The sequence below is a fragment of the Mytilus edulis genome, chromosome 8 (assembly GCF_963676685.1).
Source record: "Mytilus edulis chromosome 8, xbMytEdul2.2, whole genome shotgun sequence".
Classification (NCBI taxonomy): domain Eukaryota; kingdom Metazoa; phylum Mollusca; class Bivalvia; order Mytilida; family Mytilidae; genus Mytilus; species Mytilus edulis.
Window position 1 is genome coordinate 11,085,095 of NC_092351.1, and position 21,394 is coordinate 11,106,488.

General features: G+C 32.1%; 1 protein-coding gene across 1 annotated transcript; it reads left to right on the forward strand.

The window, feature by feature from the left end:
- Nucleotides 1-12,191: 12,191 nt before the first annotated feature.
- LOC139484783 (protocadherin beta-11-like) lies at nt 12,192-20,340 on the forward strand. Its single transcript, XM_071268748.1, has 4 exons — nt 12,192-15,301; nt 17,797-17,988; nt 18,511-18,685; nt 20,196-20,340. The coding sequence occupies exons 1-3, from the start codon at nt 12,638-12,640 to the stop codon at nt 18,517-18,519; spliced, it is 2,865 nt and encodes a 954-aa protein (XP_071124849.1). The 5' UTR covers nt 12,192-12,637; the 3' UTR covers nt 18,520-18,685; nt 20,196-20,340.
- The last annotated feature ends 1,054 nt before the right edge of the window (nt 20,341-21,394 follow it).

The following is a 21,394-nucleotide window of genomic DNA, read 5'->3' on the forward strand; positions in this document are numbered from 1 at the left end:
CCCCCCCCCCCCTTTCCAACCCCACCCCCTCTAGACTTATGTAAAGGATCGTTAGGGTTGACTTTTCCAAATTCATCTTATTTTTATTATCTATTTCAGTCGTCCAGACTTATTACCGTTACATTCTATAGAATTACAAAACAAAAAAATTGTATTAACCATTTTGAAACCTATAATAAGTTTATCTTGTGAATCCCCTGGTTCACATGATAATTCACACATACCTATCTGGGATAGTTGTACCTTTTAGGGTATTTGTTAACAACGAATAGTGCAATAAACTGATTAATTATTAAAAAAAAAACCAAAAAAAACAAAAAAAAATGGAACATGCTACTATATCAAATAAATCTGTATTCTTAGATTTTTTCTATATTCATTACATATATATATATATATTATTTGTTTTATTGTAGTTTTTGTCAATGTGATTAGTTTACTCAGTTTCGCCTTCACTAATCTTAGCGTCGTATGACTTGGTCTTTGATCATCATGACAATATTCATTATATATTCGTCAAAATTATTGAAAACAAGAATGTGTCTTTATTACATCGATGCCCAAATCGCAAGACTAACAATGGCCAGGAAATCCTAGGTTAGGACAGGCCCAAAAAATCGGCAGATTTAAACATGTTTTTTTTGCGAAGTCAAACCCCATCTCCTTTTACCTCTAGGCAAAGTAGAAAAAAATTAAACACTCAATACACACAGTAAAATTTACTTCAAAAAAAGTCTGAGTCTAATGTCAGATTCAACTACCTTGACCGAACACTTAAACCTGAAGCGAGACACAAGGACAATCAGACGAACAGACTGACAAACGCACGGACGAACAAACGCATAGACCAGAAAACATAATGCCCACAAATAGGGCTTAACAACAAAGCCGGGTCACATTTTAAAATTTACACTTCATTTTTACGCATGATTATAAAACTATTCAAAACCTTACCTTTAAAAAGGTAACAGACATGTAGTATGCTTACAGACTTCAGGCTCTATTTTCTATGCATGGAAAGGTCAATTATCCATATATATATATATATATATATATATACATTTGCAAATTTACAGATCTTACATTGTTGGGTTGATGTTTAGACGAGTTGTATATACATAATGTGCATAGCCATGTATAACCATCACTGCTGGTGATCCAATGAATAAATCAGTTGTAGAGTTGTCACAGGCTCAGATGTACTTATATAATAATATATGATTACATGTTTATACGGATATATGGATAGTCTACCTTATGCTGTTTCCGTTTTTTTTACCATAAAATTTTATAGAACTTGTTCTCTATGCACATTACCCACAAAGACACATTCAATTGGAACATAGGTAGTTTCATTTCGAAATAAATCTCGTGTTTCTCGCCAATTATTGACATTTAAGTAAAATACACCCCCCCCCCCCCCTTTTCGTTACATAAATCATGGATCTGACCCTAATATCAGAGAGGGAAGATTGCCCTATTCAAACAACAAATTTTGAATTTATAATTAGCAAAAACATCAGAAATGTACAGATTTTGTTATATTGATGGTCTATCTAAAATTTCATAATTAAAACAATTGTCCTCAAAATTGTTATTGACTCCCTTACACATGAAGTCTATTGCTGTCTGATTTTTTAAAGAAATTTAACTAGATAAACTTACGGAAATATAATTAGGAATACACTTTACATTCATAAACAAAAAAAATAAGTTTCTATAGGTATAAGAATGTATAGACTAAACTTTGTCAGATGAAAAGGTCCAATTTGGACGGCAAATTTCAGCTTTTTATTGCTCCGCTTGGCTATGAAAAATATAAAATAAACTATCGCACCAACCTTGCACCAAAAAGATTTTTTATCCGAAGTTTGATATGTATGAACTTGTCAAAATGTTAAAATTTCTAATTGGTGCAAGCATGGTGCGGTGGTCAAAATTTAGAAAAACCATCAAATTTTCGGTATTTTTGCTTATTTTCCCAATTATGACGTCATTTGCACCTACCATTGTGACGTCATTGAACCTTTTTTAGTTAAATAAAAACATTTTTTTAAAATCATTTACTCATATTCTAATAATTTATGGAGAAAAATCTGCTCTGTTAGAATTTTCATTATCTTGTAAATCTGGGGCCATTTTAGGCCATTAAAGCCCCTACTCCTTTGAAATGTAAATTGACTGACATGTATGTACCTTTACTCACGGTATAGCAATGTAAGGGATATAACTCAGTCTTTCCTGATTATGTTATAGTCGTTTTATTGAAATTCTGTTGTAAGCTTATACCGAGTCTGTCTTCAGTTTATGTTTTCACAAATTATCGTCTTTCTTTTACACTGCTTTTCAGTAACTGCTAAAATATAAGGAAAGGGTGGTGATGAGGACTAAAAAAGCTAGTTTACCTCGCCAACAATGTACGAGTCTGCACCAAGTCAAAAATCTCCTCAGTAGTTATCTAAAGTCATATCTAAATAGTTTTTATTGATACGTTACTGATAATTTGATGTTGATGGCAGATATTAGACCGATTTAAAGCTGGACAAATTTTATAGACACATGCCTATATACTGTGTCTTATAAACTATTATTTGTTCGTAGTGTTACTGCCTCATTGGCGTATACCTCGCACTTCCTTTACTCCATAGCTTCCCAAAATAATGTATAATTAAAATTATATCTCTTTGCATGCTAAATCATTTGTTTTCACTCATTTATCAGAGAGCCGTGGTGTAGTGGTTAGTGCATCGGACTACTAACACAAAGGTTCCTGGTTCGATTCCCGTTTGGGATGACAATTTCAGGAACTCTATTTTCGGCTCTCCCTTGACACCATCTGCGAGTATGGTCTTGAGGAAACGTCTGTCGGAAGGGGACGATAAATGGCTGACCCGTGTTAAGAGAGAGACATATCTCTTGCACGTTAAGGAACACCCTTGTAGATTTCGAAAAAGAGTAGGCTAATGCCACTACAAGGCAGTACTCGCACCCGCAAAGTGGAAAGGGATTAATATAAGTTGCAAAACTTGTTTCCCAATCCACTATAAATAAATATGTTTAAACTAAACTCATTTATCAGGTATAGCGTCCTCATTCCGACGGTTACATTTAAAAAAAAATGATAAATTACCCCCAAACAAAACGCGTTGCCAATCACTTCGAACGCCCATCCCGAAATTGACGACAGAACTTTGTCCAGTCAGAGGTTGAGTTTTTCAATTTATTTACATTTATATATATCCCGCAAAAATTAAACGGATGCCAGCTCAGCATACTTGCATGTTACTGCCAGGCGAAATATAATGCATTGGAGTACCAAGTAAAATCTTTAGTTTCGGTGTCAAACTTACAATCAATTTTCTTTATATATGAAAAGCATGAATATTAAGTATCACTCGTATCAATATAACTTAAAAGATTTCAATTTATTATAGAAAGATTGCATCGACATAAAAATGACAGAAGATAGTCTTTAATCGTGGTTTTATTTATGGGAAATCATGTCCATGGCTTTACACACCAAAACAGCTATTTATCTAAATAACACATCTATAAACTCTTTATGTTTGTTAAAGGTCGTTTTATCAACATTTATCATTTGCTAAATCTTACAAAATTTTACATGTATAAATTGACTATGCGTGTTTTTTTAATTTTTTTAATTCATTTCTTTCTTATTTTCTGACTAAGTTAACACTTAAATACATAATTGGTTTAATTGTTTTTTAAATTGATTGAAAAAGTAGCATGTTCTCATCTACGCTATTATAGTTTTGTCGTTTAACATAGCAACAATCCTTGACCGGAATCACCCGAAACCCACTGGGGGTATACAATTCTGCATACAATGAACGTCTTAGTCATGATTTTTGATAATAACCAATTTTCATAAAAGTTGTTATGTGAATTTAAAATTTGAAATCTTGCTATTATTTTGAACTATTTGAAAACATCAAGGTTCATTTTTAGTTTTTGTGGTATATTAATAAAATATAAGAAGATGTGGTATGAGTGCCAATGAGACAACTCTTCGTCCAAGTCACAATTTATAAAAGTAAACCATTATAGGTCTTCAACACGGGGCCTTGGCTCACACCGTACAGCAAGCTACAAAGGGTCCCAAAAAATTTGCTAGTATAAAACCATTCAAACGGGAAAACCAACGGTCTAATATTCTTCCTCAATCATATAAGCAGATACCACAGCTTGAGACGAAGAAAAAAAAAAACAATACAAAATCATGCTAGAAGCATGCTAGAAAACTCCCAAATTAGATTTAACAAGACCAAGTATGCTGGGTTGTTTTTGCATTGTCCCGTTTTTAGCATCACCCGGGCCTCAGCTGCTAGACACTATGTGTGACAACCACCAGTCATCTAGTATTTCACTTAATTCTTTAACGTATTGCTATAACTAGTACCTCACAATGATTAAGATCCTATCTATGTAATGTATTAGCTGTTTACCAAACAAATTATATACTTTAACCATTGTTGACAAATAAGGCGTTAAATTATAGACATAAAAACCTTGAAAATGATAGCCATTAGTTCTCGTATTGTATTACTAAAATAATGTTAATTTGAAATGTTATATGTTTGACCTGTTCTGAAAAATGAGAATTTAACCCGTTATTGATGACTTTTTGATGAATTGGTCATTTATACTCAGTGTTTATGAGAGCTTGCATGCTATAAAATCATTTAAACAAGTGTAATTTTAACTTCTTTGCGCCAATGATTCAAGATGTGCATATAACATATCGAAACTTAATAATACACTTTAAATAATAACAGGAACCACCACAATATTTGATTATATATATAAATTTGATTACATTATATTACTACTTTCATCAACACCGACTCCCAATGTTTAATGAACAGTGCATTAAGAAGATGATGTATATATTATGATTCCAGAGCAAAATAGTTGATGTCATACCCCCTTCAGTCTTGTATTCTTTTGTGTTTTATGCCATTTTCTCTAATTATTTCGGCCAATTACTCTTTATTCTTTATATTTCGGCCCCTCTTTAATCTTTATTCTTTATATCTAGCACCTCATCATTATCTATTCATTATTGTTTTGGACATTTTTCTGTATTGTTTTTTTTTTTGTCCTTTAGTTAGTTCTGTACTTTTTGTCCATTTTTCTCTATTCTGAAACCCAAACCACACCCTCATATATATGGTTATATCCAGTATATGCCCGTTAAAATAACATGTACATCAAAGATGCAATTCTTCAATTCTTATAAAATCGTATTCATTGTTATATACTAAGCATGACACCAATGACATTAAAGAGTAAAAATTTACCACATATTGGATAAGATTCATTTGTACAACTTGCACTTTCAGAATAAAAGACTTGGTGAGTTTATATATTTTGTAAGGTGTCTATGTATGATAATGTATTGTTTGAAATAAATTTAGTAGAACATTTTGAATAATAAAGGGGGAGGGGTGAATTTTCGATCTACATACTAGTGGTAATGTACTTAAACCAAACAAAAGTTACGAGAATATGCTTTTCAATAAATAAACTTGAAAGAGAAGTTCCTTTTCAGTAATATTCATGCAGAGCAGAACTAAATTAAATAGAAGTAAATTTCAATTAAAGTTGATTTCTTTTACAATCACAGAAACCCGTAATAATCTCCATTGATTTCTCCATTGAAGACAGAAAATGATGTTAGCATTCAACCGTTAATATATTTAATTTTGATATCATCTTTGATAAAAAAATAATATCCGAAAATGATATTAACATATTTAATTATATAGTTAAACCTCAGTGGAATAATAGTTCTCCTCACAACTCGTACATGACCCGCAAACTATTTCGAAAATAAATGTTAAGAAAATTCTAACATTTCTTTGAATGATTTAATTCAGTTTGTTGCTGGCCATTTATATATATGTTACAGTAAATAGGTGAAATTAGGAATTACATGTAATTACTAAACATTTCAGTAAATACCTGTAATTACTAGCCAATTTAGTAATTACATTTATCATATACTTAGACTAAATATCATATGATTTTTACTGTATGATAATAGCATTAAATTAACGTAAATTCCATATTTTTTTAATTGGTGCTTAGCGGGCTGATATGAAAAGTTTATCACATGCTTCGATTGTTATCACATGCCTTTCCGTAACGTTATCACATGGCATTCCGGTGATACTCGGCAAATTCCGGAAAATACACCTCAATGCTACGTTTTCAGTGAAAAACATTACGAAATAGTGTACAAAACAATTATTTAGATGCTGAAAAGTATATTGTGTAAAATAATAACAAAAAAGACAAATAAAATTAAAAAAACAAACAAACAAATTATTAAATAAATGCATTCTTTATAAATTTCAAACATAATTTAGAAAGTGACTTTGAAAAGGTTTTCCAAACAGTGTTCATTATGTAAATTGTTGTTTGTTTGTTTGTTTTTTTTTTTTTGGTTTGTCGAGTCGTCCATATTAAAAATGTGTTCTCCTCTGTTGAGGCATATGGTAGAAAGATTTGATATCGAATGTACTAAATGTGGGTCCGACGTCCGTGAACTTTTCAATCTTTGAACTTCTATTTGGGAACCACGTCAAAGGATCAATATATGAATCTGTTATTTTACTCCATTAATGAAGCATATGATAAAAAGATCATAACATGTCATTTTTCATATCGCATGTATTATCATCCCTCGGTCAATATCAGCCCTCGAGCCATGCGGCTCTTGGGCTGATATTGAACCTAGGGCTGATAATACATGCGATATGAAAAATGCCATGTAATAATCTGATAGTATTTACTAGTTGTTTCAGTGATTACTGGTAATCACTGATTTTTAATGTCATTTTTACAGCTATTTACTAACTTGATGTTTTTGTTTTCAAATTCAAAACATAGTTCAAGATACCAAATAAAAAAAGTAAAGGGTAGGGTATTTTAAGTGAGCTTACTTAGGGATGTTGGAATATAAGACACATCAAAAGTGCATACTCTTTAGTGTTTTATGAATTGAAACTGGAAAATGGTTGTTTTATAGGTTTTGAAACTCCGTAAATATATGCATGCAAGACAATGATATCAATTCAAAATTGATTTTCATAATTTTGTTAAACAAAAATCTCCATCATGCACTGTGGTTTAAAACTTTAAAATTATTTTCTCCAAATATCCTGGATTTCTACCAAACTTGGACAGAAGCTTAATGCTTATGATCATAAGATAATATCCAAAAGTAAAGTTTGAAAAAAAATCCTTTTTTTCGTATATTACTTATAAAAGGACTATTTTTTCCCAGTTAACATTACATACACTCTGCAGTTAAAGTTTTTAAAACATTAGATTTTATAAACCATCCTGTATTTTTACCCAATTTTGACAGAAGCTTCTTACAGTACTAGTTAAAAGATAGTATCTAGAGGAAAATTTTAATATTCTTTCCTCATTTTTGTTGAGCCTGCGATTAACAGCAAAAGAAGACTATTTGTTCTGCAAAACCCTTACAATTTTAATAGCTTAATACATCAATAACCCATCTCCAGCTAGGGGTTGAATTGAAGGTATTTAATGAGGTCCAAATATTCACTCGCAAGTGCACAACTCATCAACCTTGTTTCTCAGCTAATTTAACAAAATAGAACCAGATTGGCTGCTAACAGTGAATTATAATTTCACTATATCATTTTTATTAATGATTAAACAACAAAAAAAAGATATTTATTTTTTTATATCTAGAACTAGAAGCTAATGACATAACTTTATCTTATCTTTATAAGGTAATAAGTCTAACTATTCTTCAAATTCAAAGTTTTCTTTAAAAAGTTAAAACATAATGCTTTGGGAGAATTTTCCATTTCTGATTTCCATGTCTGCTGAAATTGGTAAAAAATTATCTGTATAATGGTCAACTTTAACCATTTTGGATTAAAACTAAAGTTACTCTGATTTAACCAAATATTTGAAAGTCCATATTTATTCAATAGATTTTTTTTATACAAATCAACCATTCAAAATTTTAAGAGTACTAACTGATCTTCTAGTTAGTATTACCATAACTTTTGATCATCTAACCATAATACCACATTGTTTTAGCAGTCAGTAAATAGGTGTAAAAATTCATTTTAAAATTAGTAATTACTGGTAATAACTGGGCCGTTTAAGGAATTACTTGTATTAACTAAGTGCATCGGGAATTACCTGTAATTCCTAAATTTTAGTAATTACATGTAATTCCTAATTTCACCTATTTACTGTAACATATATACAGATTGTATACAGAAAATTACTTTTAGTTTGGAACTAAATAAAAACAGAAGTTAACTAATTATGCAATAGATTGTTCTTATAAATAAAAGCAAATAACACGTATCAACGGTTATCTCAGAACAATTGAAATACTCGATGTTCTTTAAGGAATTGAGTATACTGACTTCTTATATGCGCAACAATTTTCGTTAATATTTTTTTTAATTGTCTCACAAAATACATCTGAACACTTATATTTAACTATGTTCGTTGTTGCTTTGCTGACTCTTAAATGACTTGACCACAATGAGTTTTTGTAAGTATTTATATGTGGACAAAATTGAAAATGGTTTTGTTTTACATCTGGTGCATGCATAATATTATATAATAAAAACTATAACACAAATTCCAAAATTTACGTTTCGGCCACATAGGCTATATATTGTGGATTGATTGGTTGGTGGTTGCTTGCTTACGTTTATTGGTATGATATCAAATAGTTTAATTGGTACGGAACTGCCATTATTTATAATGCATGGTAATGCTTATTGTTTCTTTTTGAAAAGAATCGCAATGTGTCTGTGTTTGATTGATTATTTATAAGAAAAGAGGACGATCGTTTTATTATCTGAAGCAGCCAGAGGGTTTTTAAAACAAATAGCATGGCTTGGTAAAAGTTAAAAATACATGATATGCCGTAATACAGGAATAAAATGGACATTCTGCAACACAAAATGCGGGATACAGCTGTGTTCACAAGTGTGGAACAACCGCGATAAAAATAAGCATGCTAGTTAATTTTGGTTCAGTAGTTTAGGAGTTTTGTCTGACGTCTATTTCGCTGAAAAAGAATATATATAATTAATGCCTCCATCCGTGTAGGAGATATTCTAGATGCGCTGAAGACCATTCAGTCTTTAACTATATCAACATAAGAAAATAAATAGTCAATCTGATAAAAATCATCCATGCTCCCCCAAACTATCAATCTGTTTTCTAGTTTTTTTTGCTGTTGATGGTATGCTGCTGTCGGTTGTATGTTGTCTTTGAAAAATAGTTTTTTCAATTGTATGGTAGGGTGTTTTGTTTTATTATTGATATCGAATAAATCCTTGGCTTTCAAATACTTTGCTTTGAGCGTTCCTGATGAAGGTAAATCGCATGTAATTTATATAACGTGTTGTTTTAATTTTAAATGACATATAGTCTTTAACGCTGCAATATTTAATGTCTTTTGTATGCTTATTTGATAAATTGTTGATTGTATGACCATATTTGCATTATATTGTACATTATAGATAGTTGTTTAAATTAGTTGTTTGTCAATAGTAATGATACTGCTCAATTGTATTTTTAAAAGTTCTATATGTATTGTTGATATAGAGATGACACAAACTCAATATGACAGTTTGGTTTTGTTATCTGATATTGACAATGTTCATGGTATGACGTATATAAGTTTTTGTATTGTGTTGTGTTATAATCTAAAAGTAATAGTCTATTATTGTTTTTATAGATATACAAAGTAAGGATATCAAACAAGACAAAACTGTACTAAAACCTAACGGACAAGGATATGAGCAGCTTCGGGTAGCCTATGGACATCGATTTACTAGTAAAATTTTTCATATTGCGTTTGGTCACCGTCTTCGCATGTCTAAAATATGAAATACTAAGGGATCAAACTATGAACTGTTAATGATTATAGGCCAAATGAAAACTATGTGTGGTTTTGCGCCTCAAATCATTTGCACCATTGCTACATTTTCGCAATAAGTTACCAAACGCCTAGTTTCATTTGCGCCACACAAAAAAAACAAGATTGCGCTTATTGGTGCAAATGATACATCTTAAAAATAACAAGTGGCGAAAACAGACTGCATCCTGCTGTTACTGATTAGGCCAAATGTATGTTCGTTTTTGTTTTGCATACTGTCTAAATGAATGTTCGTCTATACTTTGCATACTGTTACTGATCAAGTCAAAAGGTTGATTGTCTTGTATTTTGCATATCAAAGCAAGTTATACTGATTAAATTTGTTTGTCTTTTTTATCATACTGTTTCTGATCAGACCAAGGGTTTGTTTGTCTTAAATTTTGCATATTGTTACTGATTATGCCAGGGACTTGTTTTTCGTCATTTTTCATACTGTTACTGATTATGCCAGGGACTTGTTTTTCGTTATTTTGCATACTGTTACTGATTATGCCAGGAACTTGTTTTTCGTTATTTTGCATACTGTTACTGATTATGCCAGGGACTTGTTTTTCGTCATTTTGCATACTGTTACTGATTATGCCAGGGACTTGTTTTTCGTTATTTTGCATACTGTTACTGATTATGCCAGGGACTTGTTTTTCGTTATTTTGCATACTGTTACTGATTATGCCAGGGACTTGTTTTTCGTTATTTTGCATACTGTTACTGATTATGCCAGGGACTTGTTTGTCTTAAATTTTGCATACTGTTACTGATTATGCCAGGGACTTGTTTTTCGTTATTTTGCATACTGTTACTGATTATGCCAGGGACTTGTTTTTCGTTATTTTGCATACTGTTACTGATTATGCCAGGGACTTGTTTTTCGTTATTTTGCATACTGTTACTGATTATGCCAGGGACTTGTTTTTCGTTAATTTCCATACTGTTACTGATTATGCCAGGGACTTGTTTTTCGTTATTTTGCATACTGTTACTGATAATGTCAGGGACTTGTTTTTCGTTATTTTGCATACTGTTACTGATTATGGCAGGGACTTGTTTTTCGTTATTTTGCATACTGTTACTGATTATGCCAGGGACTTGTTTTTCGTTATTTAGCATACTGTTACTGATTATGCCAGGGACTTGTTTTTCGTTATTTAGCATACTGTTACTGATTAGGCAAAAGTTTGTTTTGGATACTGTTGCTGCTGAGAACAAATGTATGTTTGTCCCAGTTTTGCGTCCACTGACTAACTAATGTTTTTTTACAGTCGGTTTAATGGAAACACTTACGCACACAAAAATATTGCAGTAAATCAAGAGATTAAAGGGCACATTAAGTCAAATTTTTGTCCAAAGTCATCATGTGGCTCAAATTAAAAACAGACACAACTTCGTTATTGCAAAACGAGACGTTTTCTGTGGATGATGATGTTTTGATCAGGTAATATAAATAATCATTTCAGAAATAATAGAATCACATTCAATCATATGACTTTAATATAGTCAACCCTCAATTGCATAATTGCCATTTCTCCTCTTTCATTAACTTTGTCGATCTTTGAATGTTAATGGCATTGATGCTATAATTCTGAGACAGATTTCGCAGAGGGTAAAGGTAATATGTTTTCTACGACAAATCTAAAAATTAGTTTTTTAAAGAATCAAGCAGAACAAAACAAATCGAAGTTCTGTCAAACATCCGTACGTCCAGTATGTTCATAGCTAGCAACACCAAGGAACAACGGACATCAGTACTTTCCTGTATTAAATTGGTCATAAACCAGGGTCAGCCTTTCTTTGGGTTGTTTACGTATAATTTTATTTCTCTTATTTTAAAAGTAAGGCTTAGCTTCAAGTACGTCCAAAGTGATGTGAAAACAAACACGGAGATTTTAACGGTGTTAACATAAAGCGTTTAGTTTGCATGTTTATAAACTTGAAAAGCACCTGAAAAAGGTCTTTAGTGACACTTTAGGTTCCTTGTCTATTAAATTAGTAGATTTATGATCACAATTGTAAACATTGTTGACATAATTATCTTTTAAACGTCTTCAAGGGCAAGCAAATAAAAACCCATCGATTATTTTTCTTTTAAAATTCACGCGTAGGCTCATCTATTAGGTTGTGCTTATACAAGTTTTTATATTAAATGCAGTGTTATTTGTAATTTAAAAAAGATAGTTCATTTACGGTTGTCGACTTTTTTAAATATATTTATCCCGTATAATAATTACACGAGCAATTTGTGAAAATAAATAGAACTGTTCTTGTACGGTTACGATTGGCCAGGGTCTGGATTAAAGGCGGGGTTTATTCGGGGTTAATAGCGAAGTAAATGAAAATAAATTTGAACAATACTAAACATGGAAAGAAATTTCAGATGATAGGACATCATATCAATATCTTTTATTGCCTCAATGTAAACATCACATGTCAAATACTGGATTTGTTCACAATTGCGTATAATTTCGACCATAAGCAGATTAAATGCGGGAAGTTTCAGTTTTATCAATGCACTATTGTATTACAGGAAATGATCAACGATATCAATACTAAAAAGCATTGACAAGTGATATATAAATCAATAGAGATGTATTGCTAAAGGACTTCTATTGAGTTTATTTAAACTAACAGTCGTTTAAAAAAATTCAATCCGTCTACAATTTCAACATGGATGCAACAGTGTGTCTTATACTTGTTCTGTATTTTATTTGTTTCCAGTTTTCTGTTAAAGGACAAACTGTTTACTTTAATGTAACGGAAGAGCAGGGAAGTTCCTTTTACATCGGAAATATTGCTGAATCGGCAAAACTTCAAGTTGCGGACACTGATTTAAAATTTACATTGCTGTCTAACGGTTATCCTCTAGCTTCACAGTTCAGCCTCGATGAAACAACCAGCGATCTAGTGACGGTCGAGTCGTTAGACCGAGATATGTTATGTGCGTTTGATGTAGTTTGTACACTCCAACTGGCCGTGGTTGCGAAGTCTGAAAGCACAAACGATTTATTCAGTATAAAAGTGTTCATTAATTTGAAAGACATAAACGACAATTCACCACTTTTTGCGGAAGAATTCGTTCGTTTTGAACTTATTGAGGGAACTCCTGTTAATACATCACTTCCACTGGAAGGGGCCACTGATAGAGATTCTGGGATGTTTGGTGTTATGAAATATGGGATATTAGACGACGTACCCTTTCAAGCAGTAATGGACACCTTTGCGGATGGTAGGTCCATGTTGAAATTAGTAATTATAGGAAAACTAGATCGGGAACAAGTAGCCTCTTATCAGTTTCAAGTGTTAGCATACGACGGAGGTGAGCCTACACCAAATATTGGCACTGCCATGTTCAGTATAACGGTAACCGACATAAACGATAATTACCCAAAGTTTACACAAGATTCGTACAATAAAACGATCTACGATGACAGTCTTGTAAACATGGTTATAACGCGTGTGTTTGCTACAGATTTAGATGAAGGACTGAACGGATTAGTGAGGTACAGGTTAAGCTCCTTACAGACAGACGAGATCATATCAACGTTTTCTATAAACGAAACTTCCGGTGAGGTGTACCTGAAAGAATCGCTAATCACACGTTCAAAGGAATATTACAGAGTAATCGTTGAAGCAAGCGATAGTGCAAAACAACCTTTGATTGCTCAATCTTTGGTGTTTGTCAGAGTGTTCGATCATCATAACAACTTCCCTGAAATCAATATTAACCTTTTATCTAACAAACCACACGCTGAAATATCAGAACAAGCAAGTCAGGGTGCTACTGTTGCTCACCTGGCCGTAGCTGATCCAGATACTGGGGACAATGGCCTCGTAACATGCATGCTAACGGAGGGTATGTTCAGGTTACAAAAGTTTGACACAAATGAGTACAAGATTGTGGTGTTTACCTCCCTTGACAGAGAAACAGAACCTCGTTACAATGTAACTGTTGTTTGCGAAGACACAGGAAATCCTTCAAAAAAAACAAATAAAACATTCATTGTTGTTGTATTAGACGAAAATGATAATGAACCTGAATTTATCCCGGTAACGTATCGGACACATTTGTTAGAAAATAACAAGATAGGTGTTAGTCTTCTTCAAGTTTCTGCTGTTGACCTAGATTTAGACCAGAACGCCAAAATTGAATACACATTGCAAGATGGTGCGAATAGTAAGTTCTCTATTGATAACGAAACAGGGGAAATATTTGCGAATCAAATGCTTGATAGAGAAATACAGGAACAATACATCTTCCAAGTCTTTGCTTCCGATCATGGTAACCCGTCTATGACTGGAACCGGAAGTGTCTCCATTTTAGTTGATGATGTTAATGATAATGCACCTGAATTTCGTAAAGATCTTTATTCTTTTTCTATATTAGAAAATTCAGTTCGAAATATAATTATTGGAAAAGTAGAGGCTTTTGATGTGGACGACAAGGAAAACGGAGAAATTTCATATAGTATTTCCACAACAAAGGGAAATGAAGTCCCGTTCATTGTTATGCAGAATGGGAGTATTTTAGTAAGAATTGAACTCGACAGAGAAAAAAGTGAAAGTTACAATTTCCAGATCGTTGCCTCCGATCAAGGAAATTCTTCTCTAAATACATCTGTCGAAGTATTAATAAAAGTAGAGGACGAAAACGATAATAGTCCTGTTTTTGTATTTCCTAATAAAGATAACAATACAATTATCATACCGTACAAGACTCCGTCTAACTCTGTGGTGGGGACATTCCGAGCGTATGATAACGATTCGGAAATGAATTCACGACTATCATTTTACTTGAACAATGAAAACATAAGTGATTATCTCTTGCTCAATAGCTATAATGGCGAACTATTCCTCGTTAAAGATTTATCAGAGGCGGACATCAGAAGTATGACGTTTGAAGTAGTAGTTCAAGACCATGGAGAAATACCTTCCAAAGCGCGCCAAAATCTGACAATAAATATAACACATCAAGTATCAGCTTTAACCGACGGTCTAGAGAAAAACTTCGTAGTCGCCATTGCTATTTCAAGCATCACGGTATTCTTAGCACTGCTTATCATATTTATGATTTTTCTTCTTCGAAGACAAGACATCAAAAATCGTACTAAACTTCACGAGAGCCAGGAATCACAATCTCAGAAGACCAACGAAGGTGAAGAAGCTGGTTTTATACAAATGGTCTCCCCTGTATATTACCCACCTACCTATATACTACCTCTTCCTATGACGTACTCCCGACCTCCTCCTCCGTCGTACACTCCACCAGTGCTGCCAAAGTCATTACCACAATCTACCAAGTTCAATACAATCCAGAGGTCCATATCAGTACAGGTAAATATTATTATAAATGAATTATCATTATTTCTATTAAATTTATTATTATTAATAATATTCTGATTATTATTATTATGAAATTTATTATTATTAATATTATTATTGATTAAGATACAAAATTGAAAGTAGATATATTTTGAAATACAAAACAATATTTCATGAACAAGGTTTTCTAAACCTAGATACAACCTCAACAATGTATAGTATAAATACTTCAATAATTACAATTAAAAAAAAAAAATATTTATAACAAAAAATATGTAAAGAAAGGTGCAGCATTGGAATATTAATAAAAAAAAATTTTTATGACATAGACATGTGAGTTTTATTTATGATATTTACCACACGAATCATTTTAATAAAAACACAACTATCAGTAATATTGTCAGACTTGAAAACGCACAGACTAGGAAGACAATATTCCACATAAAATAGCTGACAATTTTTACAATATTAATATAAATCTGTTAATATTTATAGATTGTTTTATTGGCTCTCGTCGTATTTTTCTAATGTATATAAATTAAGTGTAAAAGTCATAAAATTATTTCTTATCAACCTAACTTATTTAAACAGTAAGGGAATTTAGCAATGTTTATAACCTAAATAAAGTCAAGAAGATTTAACGAGGCGGCGGAGAGACGAGAAAGGTATAAATTACAATGGCTACTGATCAATGTCAAAAGAAAATAATGAGTCGAAGACCATTTGAGAGGAGATTTTTATGAACATTAAACATTTTACTTGTTAAGGTAAATTATAGGACTATGTCAATAGGACAAACATGGAGATAAAATCAGAAATATTTCTGTGATTCACTGACACTGTATTATTGTCTACAGCAAAGTTTAACATCTAATAAAACTGATATGGTCTTCGACTGATATAATACATTTGTAAATCTTGAATCTTATACTTTTTTTTTTATCTTGTATCTTTTGTAGCAAAAAAGATTTTATTTTTTTCTCTCTCTCTGTTCTGTTAACTTGTTTACGAACGAACACTAAATTAAAAAAAATTGACAATTTCATGACAGTGAGTTTAAATTGTGTTACTGCGAATAAAGTTGGTAAGTCCTTGATATTTAGTTAGCGTTTTAGGGTTTTTACAAGATTTAAGATTTTAACCTTTCAAAAGTAACAGGAGTTCTCTTGGCGGAACAAAAACAAGATAGTGTCTCAGAGTAAGGAACACGTACATCAGATTATTTTCAGGAATATTATTATTTTTATAGGGCATATTCCAGAATCTAGGTTATTTTTTTGACCTGCTAAGAACTGTTTCTCCCACTCCCTTCCAATAAAGGCAGGATACATATTTTTTGTTTAACACAATAATGATCACTTCGCGCCCGCCAACCTGTATATCTGTCAAACGGTTATTTCCTGAACCTTAATTGTTTTGTATCTTTTAAAAAAATAAATAAGACAGTTTTCTCATACACTTTCACTGAAATAATAATGTCACCAAATTTAACCATGAAAAACTGCCAAAATATTAATCATACTACGTTTATAAAATATCTCAAAGTCAACCAAATACGACATTGCCAATGAATATTTAGTCCAGCGTTAAATAAACAAAACAACTTTACAATGTGTCCATGAAATTTGTTTAATGTTTTAACAGATAAGATTTTAATTGCTCGTTTGGTTTAATTATAAAAGTCGTTCAGAGTGTGACACTTTCATTACAAGGACCAAAAATATCGTTAGTAGGTCCAACATGGATGACTCGTTTGAACTTTCTAAGGACAGTTTTACTACCAAATCTTTTTGTACGCTTTTAATCAGATTGAGAAGTGACTTTGTAAACAAGAAACGCGTTTAATGCCTTTTCCATTTTTGATCATATCAATATAATTGGTTCGACCGATAACGATATTTTTTCTCTCATGTGTGATTTGTATATAAATTAGGATGAAAACTAGTGAAATAAAACCTTTGAATAATGACTTCCCTGACAGCAATTATTAAAACCTTATTATGAGATGGAGTTACAACATTAAGTTATTCTCTACATTTATGTCGTAATTTTCTACATTTAAATATGTTTTAAGTTGATTTAAATTTGTTAAAGACGCCACAAAAACTGAGAACCTTTTGCACTGAAGCAATAAAGATGTAACGTGTTATAAATAACCTTTAAAAAACTCAACCGGTTGCGTTCACATTTAATTAATATGATATCTATATAATTGCTTGGTTACAAAATTAATGAATCATCTGAAGTAAAAAAAAAAAGTGTCGGCATTACAAACTGTTGGCACAAGCAGTTTGACTGAATCAATCGAATTATAAAAATAACAACATGAATCCTATTAGATGATATATTTTAAGAGTTAGATAATTTTGTCCAACCTGACTATGTGGTATGGGCTTTACTTAATGTTGAAGGCTGTATCGTTACCTATGAACAAAGTTGAAACTAATTTTAATCTCCCGTTTTAAAACTCAAAACCTTTTACAAGATCTTAAATTTTCCATTTATAGCAAGAAGTGAAGACACACGATGCCAGCCTATTAGATACGAGTTCAACTTTTACATCTCGATCCTGGGACCCGCCACTTTGGGAGAATGGTGAAGTCGATGACGTGGAACGACAACGAAATAAGCTAATTTCCATCGAATACCAAAGATCTCTACTCCGAATACAACACTGTAAACGTTCCAATTCTGTTCTGGTGAGTTTTCTATATCTGACTGTTGTAACTAGTATGAACGAAACCGTTCTCATAAAGCCATATGACGATTTTCTTCTGTTTGTGGCATGAAATATGAAACAAATCCTCTGCTTTAAAACCAATATTCTTGGCTTACAATGTATAATGTACGATGCAAATATGCATAAGCAAAATAAATACAATCATTGACATACATAATTTCCTGCATGTTTTTAATTACAAAACACTTGTGATTACAATTAATTTCTATATACTCCACAAAAGTGACAAATAAACTCATCATAGATACCGGTACCAGGATTGAATTTTTGTATTTGCGCCAACGCCGCATTTCGTCTACAAAAGTCAAGTACAAAGTTGAAGAGTGTCGAGAAGTTTTGCCAAATACAGCTAAGGTAATCTATTCCTTGGGTAGAACAGCCTTAGTATTTCAAATAATTTAAAGTTTTGTAAACAGATAATTCATTATAGTTATAAAATTAAATTAAATTAATTTAATTTCAGTACAATTTTATTTTTCAGACTATTTAGAGTTTTAACAGAAGTAGTAGTTACTCCAGTGCTGTGGCTAACACCCATTATGTACTAACATGCCTTAAATCTTGCCTGATGTTCCCGTACCAAGAAGGCAGTGTAATATAGGCCATTATAGTCTGTGTTATCGTTGAAAGTTGGGACAGATTTTGTCACGTGATAGGTTGGTATAAAGCATAAACAGTTTTGATATCAGCAGCTTAAGACTCCTGGAACTCATTTTGTCCGATGATAGTATTTCCTTAAAACTTCATATATACGACAGACGCAACCTTAAAATTTGAGTACTAAAGAAGTCATATCATAAATTCATTGGATAACATGTATATAAACTAAAAATAAAATAAAATGCAGGAATGTACGTATTACATATTTCAATTAATTCATATGGGACTTTATAATATGGTAAACAAGAAACTGACAATTTAAAAATTGTGCTTCTATTAACTAAGTTTATGTAAAAGGCACCAAATAAACAAGGCTTACACTTTGTTATGCAAGACGCAATAGCATGAATTGTTCTATATAATAAGAATGTTCTTATCCCGGGCATAAAAACAATGCCGTATTTGGCGAAACCTTTTCAACTTTTGATCTCCAGTGCTGTACAACTTTGTACTTTTTTCACTTTCGATCTTTTATATCTGGGCGTCACTTGTAAGTCCTGTGTGGACAAGGCGCGTTTTTGGCGTATTGTATTTTAAACCTGATGCTTTTTGTTATCTATTAATCATGTTTTTCTTTGTCTAATATGTTCTCCTATTTATTTGTATTGTAGTCCTGTAATATTATGTTGTCATTTCAATGTTATATTTAACTTGGCCATTAAAGTGCGAGGTTTGGCATGCCACAAAACCAGGTTCAACCCACCACTTTTATTCCCCTTTAAAAGTGTCCTGTACCAAGTCAGGAAGATGGCCATTGTTATATTATTGTTCGTTTCTGTGTGTGTTGCTTTTTAACGTTGAGTCGTTTGTGTTTTCTCTTATTTTTGAGATATTGAGATAAGACGTGGCACGGTACTTGTCTATCCCAAATTCATGTATTTTGTTTTCATGTTATATTTGTTATTCTCGTGGTGTTTTGTCTGATGCTTGGTCCGTTTCTGTGTGTGTTACGTTTCGGTGTTATGTCGTTGTTCTCTTATATTTAATGCGTTTCTCTCGGTTTTAGTTTGTTACCCCGATTTTGTTTTTTGTCCATGGATTTATGAGTTTTGAACAGCGGTATACTACTGTTGCCTTTATTCATCTAGTGATACACATAGTGCATGCAAAACACATCAACAAGACAAAACTAAAACGAAAACATAGCAAAAATTCTGTAAACAGGACCAAATTGTGTATTTTATGGTTCTGGGTTCTAAAGCTATCAGTATATGGCTGATTACACAGGGTCAAAATGGAACGGTTGTCACATTTCACCGGATAAAAGAAGGTCCTACTTTTTGGGTGTTCTCTCTTCTTGAGATTAAAAATCGGAAGATTCTGATACTCGTTAAAAAAAATACCATGCTTTCCGACAATGTACGCGTTTTGCATTTTATAATAAAAGTCGTATATACAAATGAATAATATCACGCATATCTTTTATTTTATACAATAATTTGAACTTTAAGCTTTCATTGCGCAATTCACAATAACTATATTAACAATGTTCTATCTGTTTTGTAGGTCCTCTTTATATCACAGATGGTTTGTTACCAGCAGAGATATCACGCAGACAAGTGGAAACATCAAAATATTCTCATTTGTTTTGTTATGTTGTTATGTACTATTTGTTAATAATCATTAAAAACAATTTATTTTTACAAACAAATTTTGTTTACAGCCTTCGTTGTTTATCAAAGAACAGTAATGTCGTCTAGTGCCTACATTTTATTTTTCAAAGAACCTTGAAAAGTTTTCCACTCGTCAGTGCATGCCTCGCATGATTTCGATATTCAAGACTATAAGAAACGACTGCAACTTTTACGGGAGAGGGACTTGTAAACATGTCCTATTTTGATTTTTGAACAGGTTAGCGCTATTTTTTGTTTATCAGGTCATCTTCATTTTTCATAAACGCTTCCACTCATCAATACCCCGAAAGGGTTCCTCAATTATACCAAAGCGTAATTTATGTCTCTGTTATAATACCCGGTTGTAATAATCACCAGGGTGAACAGATGTCAAACCTAAAATGAGGCTCGCATTTCGCAATTATTAGCTGAAGTAAGATAGTCTGATACGTACTTCCTGATGACAATATGATAACTAATAATTCGTTCATGGCCATTATGTGTAAGAATATATGAATATTCGGGTAACAGGAAGATGACGAGCGATGCTCTCATGAAGCTTGATGATTTGATATGTAGGACAGAAGGTTAGATTGCAATGTAGCCCATTCGATACGCAGTGGGTTTAATGATCTCAAATTGGAGTCTATTTATTTTTTGGATGGGAACTTATTATTTTCGGGATAATGTCTTCCACTTTTTATCAGTCTTTCTTCAACTTGGATGAAAGTTTCTTCTCACCATAAAAGAAAAGAATCATGCCTAAAAGTAAACAGATAAAATATATTCCTCTTTGTGTAAATGAGAAGATAAACTCATAGACGCCAGACTCGCGTATAGTCTACAAAAGACTCATAAGATGCCCTCAAATATATTTGTTTTAGAAGTCCAGAGTATGTGAGCTTGATCATTGAAGTTTTTAAATCATGATGTATGCCCTTTTAATAACATAAAACATACAAAATACTTTTAAAATAATCTAACATTGAAGAGCATTACAACATAACTTTATAATATAAACTAGTACTATAATAATTATGCTAAATTTAGATTTAAACAGGGTAACATATGATTGAAGAAGAGATATGGTAA